The 21,597-nt window shown below is 37.0% G+C and overlaps 1 protein-coding gene across 1 annotated transcript in view; it reads right to left on the bottom strand.

The window, feature by feature from the left end:
- Positions 1-2,781: 2,781 nt before the first annotated feature.
- NCAPG (non-SMC condensin I complex subunit G) overlaps positions 2,782-21,597 on the bottom strand; it is a gene marked incomplete at its 5' end in the record, with an annotated part of 29,241 nt that continues 10,425 nt past the window's right edge. The window contains 14 exons of the mRNA XM_082482047.1: positions 2,782-3,216; positions 4,007-4,079; positions 4,513-4,605; positions 5,180-5,351; positions 5,985-6,146; positions 6,564-6,738; positions 9,468-9,649; positions 9,967-10,203; positions 12,404-12,523; positions 16,321-16,431; positions 16,899-17,078; positions 17,235-17,324; positions 18,676-18,799; positions 19,770-19,910. Of these exons, the coding sequence (XP_082338173.1) occupies positions 3,096-3,216; positions 4,007-4,079; positions 4,513-4,605; positions 5,180-5,351; positions 5,985-6,146; positions 6,564-6,738; positions 9,468-9,649; positions 9,967-10,203; positions 12,404-12,523; positions 16,321-16,431; positions 16,899-17,078; positions 17,235-17,324; positions 18,676-18,799; positions 19,770-19,910 (1,981 nt within the window). The 3' untranslated portion in view covers positions 2,782-3,095. The remainder of the gene's footprint in view (positions 3,217-4,006; positions 4,080-4,512; positions 4,606-5,179; positions 5,352-5,984; positions 6,147-6,563; positions 6,739-9,467; positions 9,650-9,966; positions 10,204-12,403; positions 12,524-16,320; positions 16,432-16,898; positions 17,079-17,234; positions 17,325-18,675; positions 18,800-19,769; positions 19,911-21,597) is intronic.

The following is a 21,597-nucleotide window of genomic DNA, read 5'->3' as shown; positions in this document are numbered from 1 at the left end:
GGAGGTTTTAATTAACTTTTAACAATTATGATCCTTTCCTTTGTGTCAATATTGCATTTCAATTGGCTGATGAGTTCAAAAGTTTTCAGAGGGGAGCCCGATCCAGGCATAACCCCAGCTCACTAACCGCTTCCCCACGTCACGTAATAGACAACAAAACTAGAAAAATAAATGTTCTTGGTGCAGCACTCACCCTTCATCTTGAGATAGCGACCAGCCAAAGGAGACTCTTACCAAGAGAAAAATCTTTCTGTTTACAGTCTGAAGAGACTGATTAGGCAAGCAAACAAAACCAATCACAAAACTGGTTTTAAGAAACAAAAATTAGTGTAGGAATAAACATTGTATTACTTTAATTTTGACAACAAATGAACTATTGTATCATTATTCGTCATAGAATCAAGTCTTCTAGTCTAGATCTAGTTTGGCTCTTGCACTCCGGACACCCTGTTGTGTTTAACCAGCAAAAAGAGAGAAGACGCACAGTAATTGGCTCAGAACAACAAAGAAGCTGTTTTAAAGTCAGTTAGAATATTTTAGGGATTAAAATTTTATTCCTTAATTAAGGAGCCAGGAAGTTAGGCACTTTCAACCCATAGAATTAAAGTCAATAAAAACCAGCAACATTATATTAGCTAGAAAGAGTAATGCATACCAAGTCAAGATTTTTCACTGCAGGTAGTAAGATACTTCTCGACTTGGCCCCTTATCACCTCCTTAAAAGATGAAGCAATTTTGTAAAAGCATACCAAATTTTCTATTGCACAGAAAACCCTTCCCTTGACAGGGCAAGGGAAGAGCCCAAAGGGGCTGGAAATTACGTGCCAGTTGCTGGTCAAGTTTCTAGCCTGAAAGAGGATCACAAGGTAATTCAGGCATAGGAGGACCTCAGGAGGTCCTTAGATCTACATCCTGCTTAAAGGGAGGCCAGCTGTGAGGTCAGATTGTTCAGGACCCAGTCAGGTCTTAAAAACCTCCTAGGACAGAGCCTGCACAGCCTCTCCAGGTAACTGGGGATCCTCCCAACACCTGCAGGCTAAACAAGCCCAGCTCCCTCAGCCTCTCCCCACAGGGCAAGCAACTCCAGCCCCCTGACCAGCTCAGGGGCCTCCACTGAACTCACTCCAGTTTGTCAGTGTGTGTCTTCTATTAATACACACCAGTGAAGCCACATCCCCAGCAGAGACATCCACTGACTGAGAGGTGACTTCAGGGAAACCTGATGTTTTCAGTACAGCATTCCTGAAGAGATGCCAGAGACAGAACCTGCATGTGTGGCAAGGCACGACAGAACAGCAAGAAGGCAAAACTGAAGGCCTTCAATTTATTCAGGAAGGCATTCCCAGAGAAGCCTTTATAAAGTTTTATTGCTCCTGCTTTTCCTAGGAACTGATTTTAACCAAAAATAAAGAGTGGACTAGCAGCAGTTGTTGAAAGAGTATTAGTGGGAGAAGACCAAATCACTCACGAGAGTGAGGGTGAGAGAGAACTTAAAATAATAATACTAAAAAAAGGAACAAAAGTTGAAAGCACAAGGGACACTGACTGACAATCAACTGAGAAAAACTGAAATATATACTTCACCCTTTTGAACTATGTTGAGGCAGCGTTCAAGGGGATAGACAGTGTTTCTGATCTCAAGTGGTTGCACGTACACAAATTCACACTAGAACACAAGTTGGGGATTTGAAGAAGAGAATTATCAATAGAAGGAGCTCAGGACTTCAAAATTCTGTTTAAAATGATGAATAAAAATAATTCACCACAGTTACATAAGCTTCTGAATAGCAAATATCAGCAGAAAAGTGTGTCATGGCACTTTGTGGTTTGACAAGTTTCCAACAAAAACTGAAAGGGAGGAAAAGCAACACAATCCTGTCTGTTTTCTATATGCGAGCTTGAAGACAGCATAGTAGTTTGGGCATTACACTTTGGGAAAGCTACTTTTCACTTGTGGCCCTAAGCCAATTCTGAGAATTACCAAGGATCACTTGCTGTAGGTTTACCTATTTTAAATGCGAGTTCCTTAGAAAGCTACTTTCAGGCATGTGTAGTTGAGATGCGCACGTCAAGCAATCTCCACGAGTTTTCTCTGACTGCCTTGGAAATTACCTGTATTGTAACAAAGACAGACATGATTGATGGAGAGTTTCCAAACCAAAAACCTACCATTTCCAGAGTGAAGCTGCTCAGCCCCCAATGACTACTACCTGCAGTTTAAAGTTAATCTTCTGTTTTCTCTGTAAAACTCATGACTATTCCTAGATATGCCATTAGAAAAAGGGTTGTGAACTTCAAAGCTACAAAGAAATCACAATTGTATGCCAGTTTAAGACGACACTACACACAAACCTTATATAGTATTTCATTTTTTGTCCTTTCTGTACTTAAGTATTCCTTTGTTTATTGGATCTTATTTTGTACCACAAATATTTTTATGCTTTTATAAAAGCACGGTACTGATTTTATATAACAACGTCAAGATCAGCAGACTTCGAGGTTTAGGTTTGTAAAATCAGTAACTCAGTTTTATTATTTTGACATTATTTAAAATAAAGTGGACACATATCTGCAGGGAACAGAATTAATCTTAATTGTGAATTCTATTTTACGAAAACATGAACAATAAAACCTGGTCAGCAGATGCACAGGCTAATAAATGAAGAAAGTAGGTGCATTAAAGGTAGGTACATTCAAAATTGCTGCCATGACAAGCAACCACTCCAGGTCAAACATTCTCTCCAAATAATGTTAAATAACAAAACAGCTTTAACTATTAAGTATCTACCACCATTTTTATTTGCAGATAAAAAGCATTCATTTCTATAAACTAAAAAAAAAAAAATAAAATCCAAGTTTTCTTCAGGTAATATTTTAATTACATGAATGATGTATTATATGAATGATGGACTTCATATCAGGAAAATCATCAAAAGCACCTGTTTAAAAAAAAAGTTTCTAGAAAAATCTAAAATTATAAGTGATCATAGTATAAAAAGAGTTAAATATGACTAATAACAAAAAAAAAAATCTTATTTATCAAGTCTGATGTTAACTACCACCATTAGCAAAGGACACTTTATCTCCTTTTGTCTTCATTGATCTGCTTCCTTATTTAAAAGTCCTGAAAGATTCATTCTTGTAAGTGCAGCTGTTTTGGCTCGTCTTGAAGGCCTTGAACTTGACATTGGGACTGATTCTGGAATTTCATCACCACTGAAATGCAAAATATTTTAAAGTAAGGCCAAAAAGACTAAGCAAACTGAAAAGTTTAATCTAAAAACTTGAAACATGGTCTTAAAGAGCAAAAGTAATTCTTCCTAATTATAAACTACTTATTTTTTGAGAAGAATATAGCAGTATCAGTGTTAGCCGTTGCAAAATAAGCAAAACACCCAAAAAATTAGGTGGTGTCAAAGCAAACACACCCAACAGGCAAACTGGAATGACTGGCCCAGGTCACCCTAAAGTCCATGGATTACTTGCTTGTGAAAGAGTGAGCACAGCCGAAAATTACAACGATAATGTCTTTGCAATGCTTGTATCCTATAAGAACATAAAGGAAGGAATGCATTGTGTATATTCACTTATCAGTGATTTCTAGCAGCTTATCAACAACATGTTGAAAAACAAGCAACAAAAATGTGGAAGGGGAAAAAGAATTTAAATCAAAAAGTTATTAAAAAAGCAGAAAAAGTGATTGGAAGAAAAGTAATAATTTAAGCCAAAAATCTAACTTTTGTCAACTAGAACGTATGTTAGCTCTATGCATAAAAAGTATGTTAAAAACCAAAGACAGGCTTTAAGGCATTGACAATAAAAAGTGTCGAACCTGCTACTGTTTCAAAAGTACCAGTTCAAGGAATTTTTTTTTCTTAAATGTTTATCTGTTTATTAGCAATAGAGGATATTACAGATGCAGGTTTTGGGAAGGAAAAATATTTGAATTAAATGCCCTTGCTAGAACAGACATCATAGTTTTGATAGTGGAGAGAAAAGTATTTACCTTTCACATTTTACAGTTGTATCAGTTTTTCTTCTGCTGACAGACCTCACTGCTGCTGCTGCCTTCCGTGGTCCTAAACACAGGCAAAAGTCTCTTTTCATATCACGATACCATTTCTTTTCTTAAATTTGTTTTGTATCTTTCTTCAGTGTTTGGCATTGCATTGAGACATAAAAATATGCAGTCACCACAGATAGAATGTGGTGACAAAACGAAACCAACAACAAAAAACCTGCCGTGTACCACTTCTCCCATAAACACCTGTACATTACTGGAAATTACAGTGGCCACATTATCTTGAAATCCTGTAGTCAGGACGTTTTTTTCATTTTTATCTCTGTTACTGGGAGCGGCTAACAGACTATTTTAATCTTTTAACAAAATAACAAACTACAACAGAGTATGAAGACTGAATGGTTTTTATGTCTGTATGTTCACAAAAAGTTAGTATGAAATTATTTTATTAAAAACAACTAGTATTGTGGCCAGAAAAAGCTAGTGCATACCTTTGCCAGCTGTTTTTCTCGTGGATTTCAATTTTGCAGTTGCTTTACTTTTAACTTCATTAACTGGAGTTTGAAAAGCGTCTTTATTATTTTCTGTTAAACAGAACAGCACGTGCAGAAATCATAATCAACTTTTAATTTATCTTAAGTACCACTATTTATTTTGGCTGTTATATAAAAAAGCCATACAATTTTAACCCTACTTTTTCCTTAAACTAGAAATTAGATAATAAGGCTAGAAGGAAGCTTAAAATGTCACTCAGCTATAACCCTGCCCCAACATAGGTCCATCACATGTAAGCTATGCCTGACAATTGTTTAGCCACTTCCATTGTGTTGGAAGTCAAGCAAGCCAGGTGGAAGAGACAAGCTTGGCTGAACAGGGAACCCCTTGTGGAGCTCAAGAGCAAAAAGAAGTTGTACGACCTCTGGACACAAGGTCAGCCTTCACAGAAAGGCTACAAAGCTGTGGTTCCTATATGCAGCGAGAAGACACAAAAGGCCAAAGCTCAGTTAACAGCAAGAAGGGCTTTTTAAAAAGGTATGTTAAAAACAAGAGGAGGTCTAAAAAAAAAAAAAAAAAAAAAAAACCCAAAAAAAAAACCCCACATCTAAACAAGTCACTCAATTGTATACCTACTACTAAACTACACCTCTCCTGAATTACCTTCTTCCTTTTGAATTGTATTTTCAGATAATGTGATGTCAGTTTCCTGTGTCCTTTCAGAGACACCCGTTTCCTCTGTCCTTTCAGAGTGGTCTTTGCCCACATTAGGATCTTTAGTCAAGTTCATCTTGATCTTCTCAATAGCTCTTTGACACAGTTTATCTTTCACTTTCTGGAGAAAAGACATTTAATGTTAAATGCTACTTAATTTTACAGCTATTTCTTTCATACATTAAAATTTACCCACTAATGAGATTTGTTAAATTTCCTGTACAAAGTAGGCAATGTGTGACACGAACATGATTAGTCAAGTTGAAAGGAACTTTCACTTTACCCATCAACACCAGGCACTGAAACGCCAAAATAATTTTTTTTTTGTAAAAAGGAAACCTAAAAAATATTAAAATGACTGGACATTTCCAGCTGAGTCCTGGAGCATTGCTACCTCTGCATACGCCGATAGTGGATCAGCATTCTTTTCAATATACCATTGTCTTCCTTTGTTACACTCCCAAACTTTACTTTTTCCATATTAATAAAAGCATCAATGGAAAAACTTTCACTTTAGCCTTGTAATCCCTTCCCATTTCATCTTAAATCAAGCGTCCTTTTCATGTTGCTTAATGATCTTACAGTTATGTTGTAAGTTTAGGCATAAAAATTCAGCTGTTAATAATTAAAGCTGGTTAAAAGACATTCTAGTCCCATTGCCACAGTAAATAAAAGGCACTTCATTTTTAAGCATATCAGAATATTAGATTGCTAGTGATTAAAAAAAGTAAGAACCTTGTTATTTATGTACTACCTCTAGAATCTCATTGAGCAGAACCAGAAGATTGTCTGTGGAAGAACTACTGAGTTCTAGTGAATTTAAAGCTTTTGTGTAAATACGAACATCTGGTGCAGTTGGGTCCATCAAGATTTCATTGCAAATTTTCATTGCTAAACTATCATGCACTGTGGAGTCCTGTAAAGGAAAGAAATGAGATATCAGAAATTTCACTGTGTACTATTTACAGAAATTAGATCATTCTGATTTAAGCAGCTAACGACTAATTTTACATAGTAAACATTTTCTTAAAATGTTGCAGCATTTTGAGTACATACACAAAGTGATTTTTAGAAATACTTTTTCCAATATAGACAATTGGGCATGGTGCAAGTTCCTACTAGCATTTTTTTAATTGTAAAATGGAAGGGAAATTGGGGGTGGGGTGTGTTGTTGTTCAAGCTAAAAGATTTAACTACCTGAACAGTCACTCATTTAATCCAGCTTCTGACACTGGGAATCTCAGAGAGGCCCAGACAGCTAGCAGTAAGTGAAGGGGGTCAGTTCTTGCCTCCAGACAGAAATATTGCTTTCCTCCAGTTTAACACACTGTACCTGATAGTCCTGAGACGTTTTAGACTGAGGTTTCAGTCCACTTGGTCTGGTCAGATCCACTAATAGTTCAGAAACATTACTGACATCTATTTCAGCCAAAGGTGAAGTTGCAGGAGCATTTAACAGTGTTTGCAGAGTTGGAAGATAAGCTTCTTCAAAGCATTCCTGGTTAGACCTGTTTCAATTGAGTCAAACATTAGTAGCATAATAAGACAAAATTAAACCTTAATTCACCCCTAAATTTTCTCTTCTATGATGAAAGTTCAGAGGCCCATTACAATACATCAATCAAAGCAAAGTGGGAGCAGCCACCCAGGTAGAGACAGCCAGCAGGATCAAGACATCAAAACTGCTTCACAGAACCAACTTCTTTTAAGTTTTAGCACATAGTATTTCAAGTAAGTTTTAAGTAACAATAACTGCCTCTGAACAGTTCGAAAGTTCACCCTTACTACTGAAAACCTAACTGATCTGCACAGACATATTCTCTCTTAAGGGACAGAAATACATTTCTATAAATCTTTTATTTAGATTACTCTGTCTTCTGCTCATTTCTCCTTCCTGCTAGCATTTTTCTGTAGGAATACTTCTCATTGTGTAAGAAAGCAAGGAAGTCTGGCAAAAAAAATGCAGTGGTTAACAAGATTTTTGTAAGAAATACTTGTGCTTTCTTTTCTGAGAAGAGTTAATAACTCCTGCCAAGCAAGTCTAAAAATCACGTTGCACTTGGTTCTGCAGCAAGTTGTCTAAGAGTGTAGTTCCACAAGACAGGAGGTCAAAACAATTTAAAAGGTAAAGCGTCAAAAAGTACTAGTTGGTGAAGTGAAGCCTTTTTTGTTTCTGATACTTGTTAACCTTCTATTGGAACCGAAATAGCTCCAGGAGAAAATTAAGTAAGTAAATAATTTCAAAAAAGCAGATTGATTGCTGATGGATTATTGAAGCAAATCAGCTGACCTTTTGAGCACTAAAACAAGGGCAAGAAAGAATGGAAGCAAGAACTCTCCCTTTCAGCAGCTTTAAGACTTTATATTGGCTCAAACATAACTGAACTGTCATGCAGATTATTTCCTATAAATTAAATAGAAGTGTAGTAGCATATAGGCACAAGTTTCTCCTCTTAGGCTGCCAGAGAGTTTATTACTCTTCAGAAAACATTCCATGAATAGAATTTCACACTGGTTACAGGATCCTGTCCCTATTATTAGCATGCCATGACAGAACTGTATTGACATGACAGAATATCTATAGAAGTCAGCATCAACATTTTTTTCCTCAGAGTTCAAATATTTAATTTCAAAAAGTAAGCCTCTTGTTTATATCCGTGACCAAATGAAGAGGTTAACAGAGCAACACTCAGAAAACAAATGGGGTTCTAAAATTTGGTGAGAGACCAGTACCAAAATTAGGTATGGACCTCTGCCAAATCTCATTCATTACCTGAGTCTTCCTTTTCTGAATGGCAACGTTGCAGACAGTTCTGAATTACATATGGTAATTAATTATTCTCTTCTGAAAATACAGTATTGGTAACCGAAGACACTCCATGATTCATCTTAAAATTAACTGTTTGTGATCCAGAATGCAGATAATGTTTTGAGAGAGAAAAATCTATGAGGTTTCCTAACTACACAGAGATTCCAAATCAGTAAGTCAGACTAAGATTTAGGATCTTTTTTCTCCACAAATTTTTCTGATTTTTGCTGAAGGCATATACCTTGTTTTTCTTTTCAAGAAAAAGATCATCTCTGAGGTGTCAGAAGGAGTTGCCTCATTTGCAAATTGCCTCATTTGCAAATAACTTTGAAATACACAGAATTACTCAGATGGGCAACCATTAGGACTTATAATAATAAAAAAAAAATAATAATAAAAAAAAAGATTCACTGGGACAGAAGATGACATTGACAGGTAAAATATTATCGATGTTAAAAGCTTAAATTCATTACTCAATATCAGAGATACTGGAAGCATATGAAATTAATGCTTCTGTTACTTATTTTAAAACAAATTTAAGTAAGAAAAACCCCATTCTGGAGGAGACTGGGTATTTTTCTCCTTTTTTTTTTTTTTCCCCTGACAACAGCAAAAATACATTTGTTTGGGTTTTTTCCCACTCCAAACCAATCCCCCTTTGAACTACTCCTCTTAATGGGGCAATTTATAAGCCACAAAAAAACGTAATTCAATTTGTTTTGGAAAAATAGAAAAAATAATATATAACGCCTAAAATAAATATCAACCATAAAAAAAAGCAGATAAAAACTCAGTTAGTTCAGACTGGCTAAAACCACTAGCAACAACTGAGAAGTTAAACATTTTTTTCCTTTGAGCAAGTGAAAGGAGATGAGAATTAGTATTTACGCTCCTATCCCCTTACATAAGCTCTCTACCTCCTTTGTCCACTACTAAAATAAACAGAAGATTTTTAAGCTGCTGTGAATTTAGATTGGAGTACTATTTGGTTAAAAAACAAAACAAAACCACAATCAACCAGCCTGCTACTTTGATATCTGCTGTACACCCATTATTTTCTTTTGAAGCATTCCTGCTAGCTACTTTTTAGTGACACTTCAAAGTCTACCTGCAGTGCTCAACAGCATAAATAAGTAAAGCACAGCTTTTTAAATGAATCTTCTATTCAGCATCTTGAAGAACTGTTTCAACTATAGGCTTAGGAAAGAAAAAAAGAGTAGAAGGCCACAGGGCTAAGGGGGAATTAATGGAAAGTCTTCTGAATAGTCATAGGTTGAGATTATGTATATTCAAAAGTAATATGTATAGGAGGCTGAACCAGAGCTGTAGGTCTAACTTGTGCAATTTCTACCTGGGCAAGATCGAAAAAGATTCCTAAAGCTGTTAGACTAATGTATATTTTCACATAATAATTTACAAAGGCCATACCTGTTCGCATAAGCAAATAAAGGGAAGAAAACTCCCAGACAGTGTCTAAGCCGAATATCCTCTTCAGTCACAGGATTATACCACAACAAAACAAGACGAGAAAGAAGCTTGGCACTAATCAGCCTCCCAGAGAACATCAGTTTAGCTATCCCTTCTGCAGCTTCTGTCCTAAGCTCTGAAAACTGAAGAAAGAACTGATCATATACACAACACACCAACCACAGTGTTTTCACTACTACTTCACAATAATAAGCTGCATCCTATTTTGCCAATCAGTTCTCTACATTCACAAATTTGCACGTGCACAGAAGCTCAAGAGTAACATTAGTCTCTATCAGTGACAGAGTTGTGGTCATTTTCTAGGACAACTATTTTAACATTAAACCATCAATCTCAATTACACATCTTGTAATGTTTACATGCAACCTAATGGGATGGTAAATCTTCTGCAAAAGTTGTTTTAAAACAAAACTAAGGCAGATTTTATAGTATTTCTTACCTCACTGTCTAATAAACCTGAAAGAAGCTGCAGGAGACTGTGAACTGTAGCAGTCTCTTCTTCCTCCTCTATTGTTTCACTTTCTTCCTCACAATTTTCAGTTCCGATGTGTGTATCTTCCTTTTGAGAGTCATTGCCTCTTCTGGCTTTAAATGGCTCAATTCCAAACAGCATTAGTTGATCAAAGATTGCCTTTAAAGCACTAAGCTTTACCTTTATATTATCTACTTGTAAAACCTAGGTTTAATAAGGAAAATGCATACCATCATCTTCTAGTAGATCACCAATGTTAACATTAAGCATAATAGGAAACTACTGGAGAGAGTCCAGCAGAGGGCTACAAAGATGATCAAGGTAATGGAACACCTGGGTCTTTTTAGCCTGGAGAAAAGACTGAGAAGGAATCTTATCTATGCTCAAAAATATCTAAAGGGCGAGTGTCAAGGGGATGGGGCCACACTCTTTTCAGTGGTGCCCAGCAACAGGACAAGGGGCAACGGGCGCAAGCTGTAACACAGGAAATTCCATCTCAATGTGAGGAAAATCTTTACTTTGAGGGTAACAGAGCACTGGAACAGGCTGCCCAGAGAGGTTGTGGAGTCTCCTTCTCCGGAGATACTCAAAACCGCCTGTACGCATTCCTGTCCAACCTGCTCTAGGTAAACCTACTTTGGCAGGGGGGTTGGACTAGTTGATCGCCAAAGGTCCCTTCCAACCCCTACCATTCTGTGATAACAACATTTTTTGCTTAAATAAGCTTGTTTAATTTGGGAAACTTTTTGTAATTCTTGGGACAAATTTCTGACTTTAGGAAGGTGAGAAACTTGAACATAGGAAGTTCCATCTTAACATGAGGAGGAACTTCTTTACTTTGAGGGTGGCAGAGCACTGGCACAGGCTGCCCAGAGAGGTGGAGTCTCCCACACTGGAGACATTCAAAACCCACCTGGACGCCATCCTGCTGTAGGTGACCCTGCCCTGGCAGGGGGATTGGATTAGATGATCTCCAGAGGTCCTTTCCAACCCTGACCATTCTGTGATATGAGTTTAAACCTGAATTTATAATACAGTCTGGGAAAGAATTTATCAAGTCACCTATGCAATTTCCATTTCATGAAATCAACTGAATCTCACTCACAGAGTGAGCACGCATGTATGAGATGTAATTTTATTGTTCAACTTCCAAATAGACATTGTACAAATAGAAAGTCTATTTGCCTATAGTAGCTCCACAGTGCTAGGCACTACATAAAAAAAATACATGAGACCATCCCTGCTCTAAAATACTGTTTAGCTTAATTAATAAACAGTATGTAAAAAGACAGCAGGGAGCAAGATAATAATAAAAGTTAAAGTTGCATAGGTTACTATATGTATTATAGTTCAAATCAACATTCAAATAAAATCTAACATAGTGATTAGCCTAGAGATCCTAGATGTGTTTAGCCCAACACCCTGCTTTTGATGGCAGCCTGCACAAAGAATATGGGCTTTAGTACCTAAAGAAATTACTAAAGTCTAAATTAAGCTGCTAAAACAACTGAAATCCTCCCTAAACAAACAAACTGATTTTTAAGGAGACATAGTCAAAGGCAGATTAAAAACAATGGGATTTGCTAACTCTTTAGGAACCTGAAGTTCTCCTGCTATGGTGACTGACAGCTCTCTCATCTTGTCTGAGCTGAGCATATCATCTCAAGGCCTGCTGTCAGTTCTCGAGCGTGTACATGAACATACTCTTAATAAAGCACAATGGCCCCCACACTTCTTTCAAAGCCAGAATCTGAAAAGTTAACAATAGTGTCATCTTTTATATAATTAGCTCAGCATCAGAACATTCACTACAAAGGTGGGAATTATGGGTATTATGGCACACAGTATGTTCCATGTTCATAGATGTTTGGCCATGCTACTGTTTGTTGGTTTGAATATTGCTTTATCCTCTAATTAATAACTCTTACTTAATCCATACAAAATTAATAATTCAGAAATTAAATCAGACACCCAAGATCACAGGTAAGTATGTAGCAGAAATGAAAAACAAACCATCACAGTCACATTTTTAGTTTGGTTTCCCAAGGAAAGCAGGCTTACAGTATCCTACAGCTTCTCTTTTCTACATTAATAACATGAATACATGACTGACTTAATCCAGATTCGGAAGAAAAAGTGAGACCTTACAGGTAAAGAATTCCTACAAACTTTCAAGACAACAGGTGACTTTACAAAGGAAAGGCATGCTACTACCAAGATACAACATAAGCTTGAATATTATTAGACATCAGAAAAATCCACAGGAAACGACACTTTCCAGATCCAGGTCTTTAGGAAATCAGGAATTACTGGTGCTCAAATAACCTAACTATGTAGAATAGAATACAAAACTAGTTTTATTTACTTAGTCTCACATCCTTCCATTTCCCATCAGACTTTTTACCTGTAACAGCAATGCAAGCTGTTGCCGGGCAAATTCTTTGTTCTGAAGGGCACAGCAACCCAAGCACAGAACTGCCGTATTTCTCACTGCTGGATGGACATTAGTTATGCCAGGAAGTATCTGGAAGCAATAATATTAGACTTCACAGTTGAAATACATACATTGAAAATTTAAAAAATCTGACTACTAAAATATGCTTACCTGAAACTAAAAATAATTTAGTTTTGATACAGGATTGCAAAGTTATAGCTACTATATACTCTGTTTATCTAGATACAAACAGAAGCAGATTGAGTATGCTGTTTCAAATCAACAATAAAATAATGGGAAAAGATACATGAGTGTTTTGCTTTGTGCTTGTTTTCAATAAATATTTGTTTTCAAAGAAAATTAAATTGACCACTCATTGTGAAATAAATAAAAAAAAAGACACAACAAACAACAACAAACCTACACATTTCTTCATAAAATATGTTAGCATTCTTGCAGAGAAACAACACCCAGCTCCAAGTGGTAAAATACAGATGACACTTCCATCTACTTAGAGTAACATCCTGGTTTGAGGTAAAACAGAACCCATTTTCTGTTTTACCATTTTTGAGAAGACAATGGTAAAAGTCCACACAGAATAATAGCCAGACTAGATACAGGATGAACACTACAATGGGACCATTTTATATTTTTGCATTTACTAAAGAGTACAAGCATAAACAATAACAAATAAGATATCCCAAATCATGCAATACATAAAAATCCAGCAGGAACAATAATACAAAAGCAGGATCGTGGAGAAAGACAAGTGGAATAAACAACATATGTGAAAATTAAAGACAGACCGAATGCAAAACAAGAGGTTTCTGGGGAACACATCAACATTAATTAGGATTTCTAAGAATACTTCGATAGATCTGAAAGAAATCAGGTGTGATTCCACTACATTTAAACTAATCTAAATTGGTGTTGCAATTTTCTTTGCAGTTTGAATTCTAAGAATGCCCATACAGAGTCATCTAGCCCATAGTCTCGTTACCAAAAAAGATCAAAACCAAATTTCTATAAAGTATTACATAAACAAACTAGGTAGATACCCCCAAACACAGAATCATAAAATGATTAGAGTTGGAAAGGACCTTACAGATCATCTAGTTCCAACCCCCCTGCCATGGGCAGAGACACCTCCCACTAGACCAGGTTGCTCAAAGCACCATCCAACCTGGCCTTCAACATTTCTTCCAGGGATGGGGCATCCGCACCTTCCCTGGGCAACCTATGTCAGTGTCTCACCACCCTCACAGCAAAGAATTTCTTCCTAATATCTAATCTAAATCTACCTTCTTCCAGTTTAAACACATTACCCAGTCCTATCACTACACTCCCTGATAAAGTGTCCCTCACCATCTTTTCTGTACGCCCCCTTTAGGTACTGGAAGGCTGCTATAAGGTCTCCCCAGAGCCTTCTCCTCTCCAGGCTGAACAACCCCAACTCTCTCAGCCTGTCCTCACAGGACAGGTGCTCCATGTCTCCGATCATTTCTGTGGCACTCCTCTGGACCTGTTCCAACAGGTCTTTCCTGTGCTGACAGCTCCAAAGCTGGATGCAGTACTCCAGGTGGGGTCTCACCAAAGCAGAGTAGAGGGGCAGAATCACCTTCCTTGACCTGCTGGCCATGCTTCTTTTGATGTGGCCAAGGATACGGTTGCTTTCTGGGCTGCAAGCGCACATTGCTGGCTCATGTTGAGCTTCTCATCTGCCAACATTCGCAAGTCCTTCTCCTCAGAGCTGCTCTCAATTCATTCTCTGCCAGCATGTATTTGTGCTTGGGATTGCCCCGACCCATGTGCAAGACCTTACATTTGGCTTTGTTGAATTTCATGAGCTTCGCAGAGATCCACCTCTCAAGCCTGTCCAGGTCCCTTTGGATGGCATCCCTTCCCTCCAGCATGCCCACTGCTCCACACGGCTTGTTGTCATTGGCAAATTTGGTGAGGGTGCACTCAATCCCACCATCCATGTCACTAAGAAAGATGTACCAGTACCAACCCCTGAGGAATGCCACTCATCACGGCTCGCCACTTGGACATCGAGCCGTTGACCGCAACCCTTTGAGTGCAGCATCCCAGCTAGTTCCTTATCCACTCCTTGTTCATCCATGCAGGCCTCATGGCATTTTTGCCTGACTTCCTCTTTGTTGGAATGCATCACTCCTGAGCTTGGAGATAATCCTTGAATAGCTTTCTTGGGTCCCTCTTCCCTCCAGGGCTTTATCCCATGGTACTCTGCCAAGCAGATCCCTGAAGAGGCCAAAGTCTGCTCTCCTGAAGTCCAGGGTAGCACGCTTACTGTGCACTCTCCTTGTTACCCTAAGGATCTTGAACTCCACCACCTCATTGTCACTGCAGCCAAGACTGCCCTTGAGCTTCACATTCCCCACCAGCACCTCCTTGTTGGTGAAAACAAGGTCCAGCATGGCACCTCATTGGCTCTTCTATCACTTGGAGAAGGAAGTTATCATGGACACATTCCAGGAAACTCCTGGACTGTTTATGCTGTGTTGTCCCTCCAACAGGTATCAGGGTGGTCTGAAGTCCCCCATGAGGGCCAGGGCTTGTGAACATGAGGCTGCTCCTATCTGCCTATAAAGGGGCCTCATCCACCCAGTCTTCCTGACTGAGTGGCCTGTAGCAGACCCCCACTGTAATGTCACCTGTCCCTGCCTTCCCTTTAATCCTGACCCATAAGATCTCGGTCAGCTCCTCATCCATCTCCAGGCGAAGCTCCGTGCACTCCATCCAGCTGGTCCTTGATATAGAAGGTGATATTCCTTCCTCCTCTCTTTTGCCTGTCCTTACTGAAGGGCCTGTATCCTTCCATTCCAACACTCCAGTCATCAGAGCCATCCCACCACATCTCTGTGATGCCAAAAAGATCATAGCCCTGGAGGGCATCTCTAACTCGTCTTGTTTATTCCCCATGCTATACGCATTTACATAGAGGCATTTAAGTTGGGCCCCCAATGAAGTTAACTTACTGGCCGGAATGGCTAGTTTTCCTTTATGCTGCACTCCAGGTGCTCTCCTGCTGACCGGCAACCCTTCTGCAGGTTCTGGACATCTATTACTGGTATAGGTATCATATTGGTAGGAGTGGAATGAATTGCAGTTCCCCTCCCCTGGCAACTCTAGTTTAAAACCCTCTTCATGAGCTTTGGCAAGCCTCTGACCAAAGATGCTCTTCCCCTTCTCTGACAGGTGGACCCCACCAGGCCTCAGTAGACCAGGTTTCTCAAAGCGAGTCCCATGGTCTAAGAAGCCAAACCTCTCGCTGTGGCACCAGTCTTGTTGATTTGCCAGATTCAATTGGCCTTATCAACCCCCTTCCCTTTGACCAGAAGGACTAATGAAAAAACTACCTGTGCCCTAGAGTCCCTAACTGCTGCTCCCATCTTTCCTTGTATGTGGAAGGGATAAAAGAAAGGTCTATCTGAGTTCGTCTTTCCTAGATTAAAAGCTTTTGACTAGCCATGAAAAAAAAAAAAAATCTTAAAGTTCTCTATTAGAGATCTCATAACTTCAGCTGATAGCAAATCCAAGTAACAAAAGTACCAGCAAGGGCGGTAAGCAGATGCCTAAGCACCACACTTGGCACAGTATAACTGAGCACTGTCCAACACTGTCATACATTAGTCAAATATTTACCATACTCCTGTTTTATTTTAGTATCTCTCTGCCACAACCAGTTCTGGCATAGGAGCTCAGAACAGCTCAACAGGTTCTGGGAAGGCTTAAAAGCACCAGACACGGCATTACAGATAGAGCAAAGTGTGCGAAACAACCAAAACCAATCCTGCCAGCACCTAAGCACCAGCTATGATGTATTATTTTTTATTATAGTGTAAACAGTATTTATTCCTACATACCAGAGATTCAATGATTTCTTTAATGGTTGGGCCAATTCCTTTGGAAAGGGACATGATCTTCAGAAGCTCATAACACATCATCAGACACTTCAACAGTGTTTCAGGATCATTCTTCAAGTGGGTCAGGGAAAAGATAAACACATTATTAATATAAATGGTGGCTGAGATAAGGAGAATGGGGGTAATCATCATAATTTTTTCCCCACCTTAATAAGCGTTTCCTGTCCAGTACACATTTGTTGTGCAAGAATATTAATCAAAATCTGTCTATAAACTATGACAAAAAGAGATTCAGGTTCATGTTTTCAGTTAGTTAAGAGTAAAAGCAGTGAAAATGACCCTTTAAGAATTCTTTAGTTACTCAAGGACAAAAGAGCAGTTTAACTGCAATTCATTTTTTGCTAGGGCATACATGCCATCAGCTTCTATAGATGCAGAAGGAGAATACTAATATCACAAATGTTCATTTTCAGTTTTTAAGATTTAGAGGATACAAGACCAAACTACACAGTCTTTTAAAACTATAGAATAAACATCAAAACATAACCAGCAGTTGGGAATACAGGAAGTGAACAGACCTTCTCCACACGCGTTTCTTTAATTTCAGGTTGCTCTGCTTCTTTTATCAGATCGTTTTTTTTCTGTTCCAATTCAGTTATTGTCTCTTTTAATATTGATGCTCTATTAAAATCCTGCAGAGTAATGCATTCTTCCAAAGCTTCTTTTGCTTCAAGAAGTTTCACTTTTATTTCAGCCAACTGAAATACAAAGTAAAAGGAAATTAATATAATACCATAACCTTCATGCTATTAGCCAACAATACAGTATTGACACTAGCCAATAATACACTACTATATAAAACTCTTACTAGATGGATACACTTAAAAAGTATTTGTTAACTAAAATCTGCTTACCTTAAGCTCCCGCTTTCTTATTTCAGCAGCATCAACAGGCTGGTCAACTGTAACAATTGGCTCACGAAGTTCTGATATAATTTCTGCAATCTATTATTACAAACAATATACCAGTGTCATTAATTTCAGCTCAGATGTCAGATACTAAGTATTTAACTTTTCCAAATTTAAAATACCATCCTTCTGAAAAAGCATTGAACATGTGTGCAGTTTCCCTTAACAGATAATTCACTGCAAATAAATCCTCAATTTGACAATACACAGTCTAACCATGAAAGTCTAGTGTTTTCTACCATTTGGCTAGGCAAGCAAGAAAATAGAAGACTGTATATCCATGAATAAGTTAAGCAGTTTCTATGCCAACAGTTCACAGACACCATCTCCTCTAGACCGGAACACATGCTTTAAAAAGAATTACTGGTAATGAGAGTAAGTTTTTTCATCTGTTGCTACTTCAATCAAAATACAACTAAGAACACCATCATTTAAAGGTCTATAAACCACCACACGTAGTATAAGAAGCCATGTAAGCAATTTAATTGGAAGCCAAACACATGCATGGAACTAGAAGCAGAACTAGGCTGAGAGTTTTTCTGTTGGTTAGGGGTTTTCTTTAAAGTCAGACCTATTATGTTCATAAACAATAAGATGAAACATGAGGAAAACTAAAGACTGAATCAGACGGGATAGTCTTAATTATCTTGTATCATATCACCTCAGTTTAACTTTAATTTTCTCTCAAGCTGTACCAAATCAACAGAATGTATTGAATCAGCATATTTCACTAGAATTACAGAAATGCACGCATTTACTATTACTATTGTGCTATAATGCTAGAGATTACCATAGTTCTTCCATCACACTCATATAACAAACCTACATCCTAGCTTTGCCCTCTGGATTGAGGTTTTCCAAAAGCAATCCCTGTCCTTAAGTCCAGGGTTCATTTAAAATATTTTAGCAAAATCAAGGGTCTATCTTTCAGGACTCAAGTTAAATAGTTATGCTATATATAAAGACTCTACTATATAAAATACTTTTCTCGTAAGGGTTTTTAGTACCTGTCTCAGCTAAAAGTAGGGAAAAGAAATCTGAAACCTGGAAATGTAAATTATCATCACTTTGAATATTCTAGTCAAAACCATTTGGATCTAATATGACAAAGGATTCTGAAAAAGGCTGTCGAAGTGTAATACTTGCCTAATTTGAGGATTACATTTACAACACCAGTCAATTTCTAAATATAAAGATCTTTAGACAACCACAAAATACAGCTATGCTGAAAAAAAAAGAGGGGGGGGAAGGAGCAGTAGAAAATAAATGTTTTTCCAAGCTAAAAATATTTTAACTCCGAATATTTCAGTTATAATGCCTCGTAAAGGCTGTTTGATATATGAGGAAGACAGAACCTAGAAAACAATGTGCCTGTAGAATTACTCACAATTTGAATCCTTCTGTCATCATCCTTAACTATCCTGAGCAACCTTTCCGCAAGCAGAGATATAAGGGCTGTTGAAGTTGCAGGTAGAACGAGAATCTTTTGTAAAGTAACTAACAGATGCTTTCTGCATTAAAGAGAAAAAAACCAAACAATCTGTTTGCTTAGTGAAGAAAGTGAAAGACATGAGTTAATATTTTACCCACTTCGAGTTAGTGTGATGAAGACTTTAGAATATGTTATAAGAATACGTTCTTTATAGCTATATTAACTGCTGAATGTATTTTCTTACTTAGCAATGTTTTTCTTTTCCTGATTTTACCCGATCTCTCTTGATTAGAAAATGCTGACTTTTAATCAGGTGTCACTACTGTCCAAGAAAAGGTCTTACCAGCAGAAAAACAGAGTATCAATACTGTAAAATGCTTTCATAGAAATTATCTGGCTAGAAACTAAAAAATAAAAAAGTTACAAGTTAGACTATCCTGCCAGTCTGAAATTGTTGCTGTGTTTGTACTATCATAAGTGCAATTTTTAATAAAATGCCTTTGATGGTATGAACTTCCAAATTTATTCATTCTTACCACTTCACATCAAAAGGCTGTTCAAATTCTAGGAATGACTCAGCTAACAGTCCAGTTCAGCTTGGCATCTAAAACATCTGTAACCTTTTAGGCTTTAGCGGACTGGGCATAAAAACCTACGAAAAACACATGCTACTTACAACAAGTCATCTGCCGAGAAGTAATCTGTTTATCTCTTTTTTTTTTTTTTTTTTTTTTTATATACTACGTTCCAAAGGAATAGTCTTGTAACTTCATAATCTCAAGAATACATTATGAAAAAAATAAAATAATTTGTTCTCCCCACACAATATTTTATCTGCATTAAAAGTCATTTTTCCATGAAAGTAAGCAGACGATATTTGGCACACTTTCGGCAACAGTTCCATTTAGAGAGGTTGTGACTTTTTTTTTCCAGCTAGCATTAGAACTGTATTTTGTCAGCTTGATCAAGCTATTTTCCCAACAACTCTATGCCTGTCCACAGGCATGAGTGCCGTAAGCTTAAAACACAGATTTTATTTTTAAGTTTACCTTCCTCCCTCTTCTGTGGTATCCATGCAGCCTATGATAAGAATCAGTTGCTGGCCTATAAATTCTTTTGTCATCAGGTTTTCAAAACAGCTGAAATCTTCTCTTTGTTTCTCACTGAGAACTGGCATATTTTGAAGGTAACTGAATTCAAATAGAACAGATACAATTACATTCAGAATCATTGTTGGAAAGATTAAAAAAACAAAACAAAATAAAACAAACAAACAAAACAAAAACCACAAAAGCAAAAAACACACACCACTTTCCTGTCCTGTATAAACCAAACACTCCCTCCCCCATCACTTTTCTGTCCTGTATAAACAACCAGTTACCTTACAAACATTAAAAATTAATTATTGTGTTCTCCTTTTCATAGATTAATAGTTCCAGAAAGTTATTTATACCAAATAGTATACAGTTTAAAAATAATGTACTTCATTAAAAAAATCCCTTGAGAATGCAAAACAGTAAGAAACAGAAAATGACAAGTTATGCTTGTACATGTGTTTTCAGTTCTGTATCCCTGCATAAAGGCAACATCTTAGAATAAATGTATACATGTACCATTTTTCATATATACAACTAGAATTTTTCTGTATATTTAGGTACTATGTATTCTTCTACATGTTCAGAAGTGTTATACTGCCTACAAGACAAAATACAAGAAATTCATTAAAGTGTGCAGTGAATTTTAAATTCTTTATCTGGTCAAGTATGCCATCACAGAAGAACAACAATCTGTTGTCAGATACAATTTTCATGCTGTGTGGCTGAGTGTAATCAGTTTGTTCCTTTTTTTTTTTTAATTTTATTTTTCTAGAGTCATTGTTCTTTTATCCATTAATGAGAGCATGCATGTTCAGAAAATCTGGAGTGATCAATGTACAATCACATACAAAATTCAATACTGAATACAATGCAATATACAAAATTCAGATACTGATATGAGCTGTGAGAAAGATGCTTATTTTTACCACAGCTTTGCAGATACTTTTCAACAACAGGTCATTAAATTTAGCAAATTTTTAAAAATTTCTTCAAAGTTAGGACAAAAACATAGCTTCTATTTAAGAACATCTGAAATTACAACAATGTATGCAGCTAGTTCTGATCATTTAACAATAACATTATCTGCACCAGATAATAATGAAATATCTAAATGAAGCTTACAATCTTGCGTTTTTTCTTAATGATTAATGACTTGCAGTTTCTTGCGCCTCCTAACTGATACTCTCACAGTGCAAATAAAGACTTGGATTGTATAATTGCAAATCTTACCTGAAACAACTGGTGGCACCGCTCACCAATGAATAGTTTTACAGTTGATACTACAAACAAGTACCAGCAAACCTAATTAATCTTACTCAGCCTCTTCCTGAAGGGGAAAATTATTGAAGGCATTTTGAGTAAGATTGGACGGAAAAAAGAAAACCTTTTTTTTTTTTTTTTTTTTTTGAGAAGAAATGTTTTATGGATTCTTAAATTAATCATGAATGAATAAATTTACACCCACCAGACTGGATCCACATTTCAAGATTAAGGAAGCACAGCTGCTTCATTTATTAAAAATTTATGAAACATGTTAGCAAGTTCCACATTGAAAAGTAGCAATGATTTCTGTAAGTACTAATAGTATACTACACCCACTGAAGCGAGAAAAGAATACATATATTTTAAATTAGAAACCTCTATCAAAAAAAGCATTTTTTTCAGCAGATCTGATTTATAATCATTTCAGGAAACTTCACTCAACATTTTGCATGTACAATACCTTAGTTAAGATTGCTCAGCATTCTCCATGCTCATAAACAAATTCTGTTCAAATTTT

This window comes from Vanellus vanellus (genome assembly GCF_965231255.1).
Source record: "Vanellus vanellus genome assembly, chromosome: 4".
NCBI lineage: Eukaryota > Metazoa > Chordata > Aves > Charadriiformes > Charadriidae > Vanellus > Vanellus vanellus.
The sequence above is the reverse complement of the archived record's forward strand: the minus strand, read 5'-3'. Positions and strand labels throughout refer to the sequence as shown.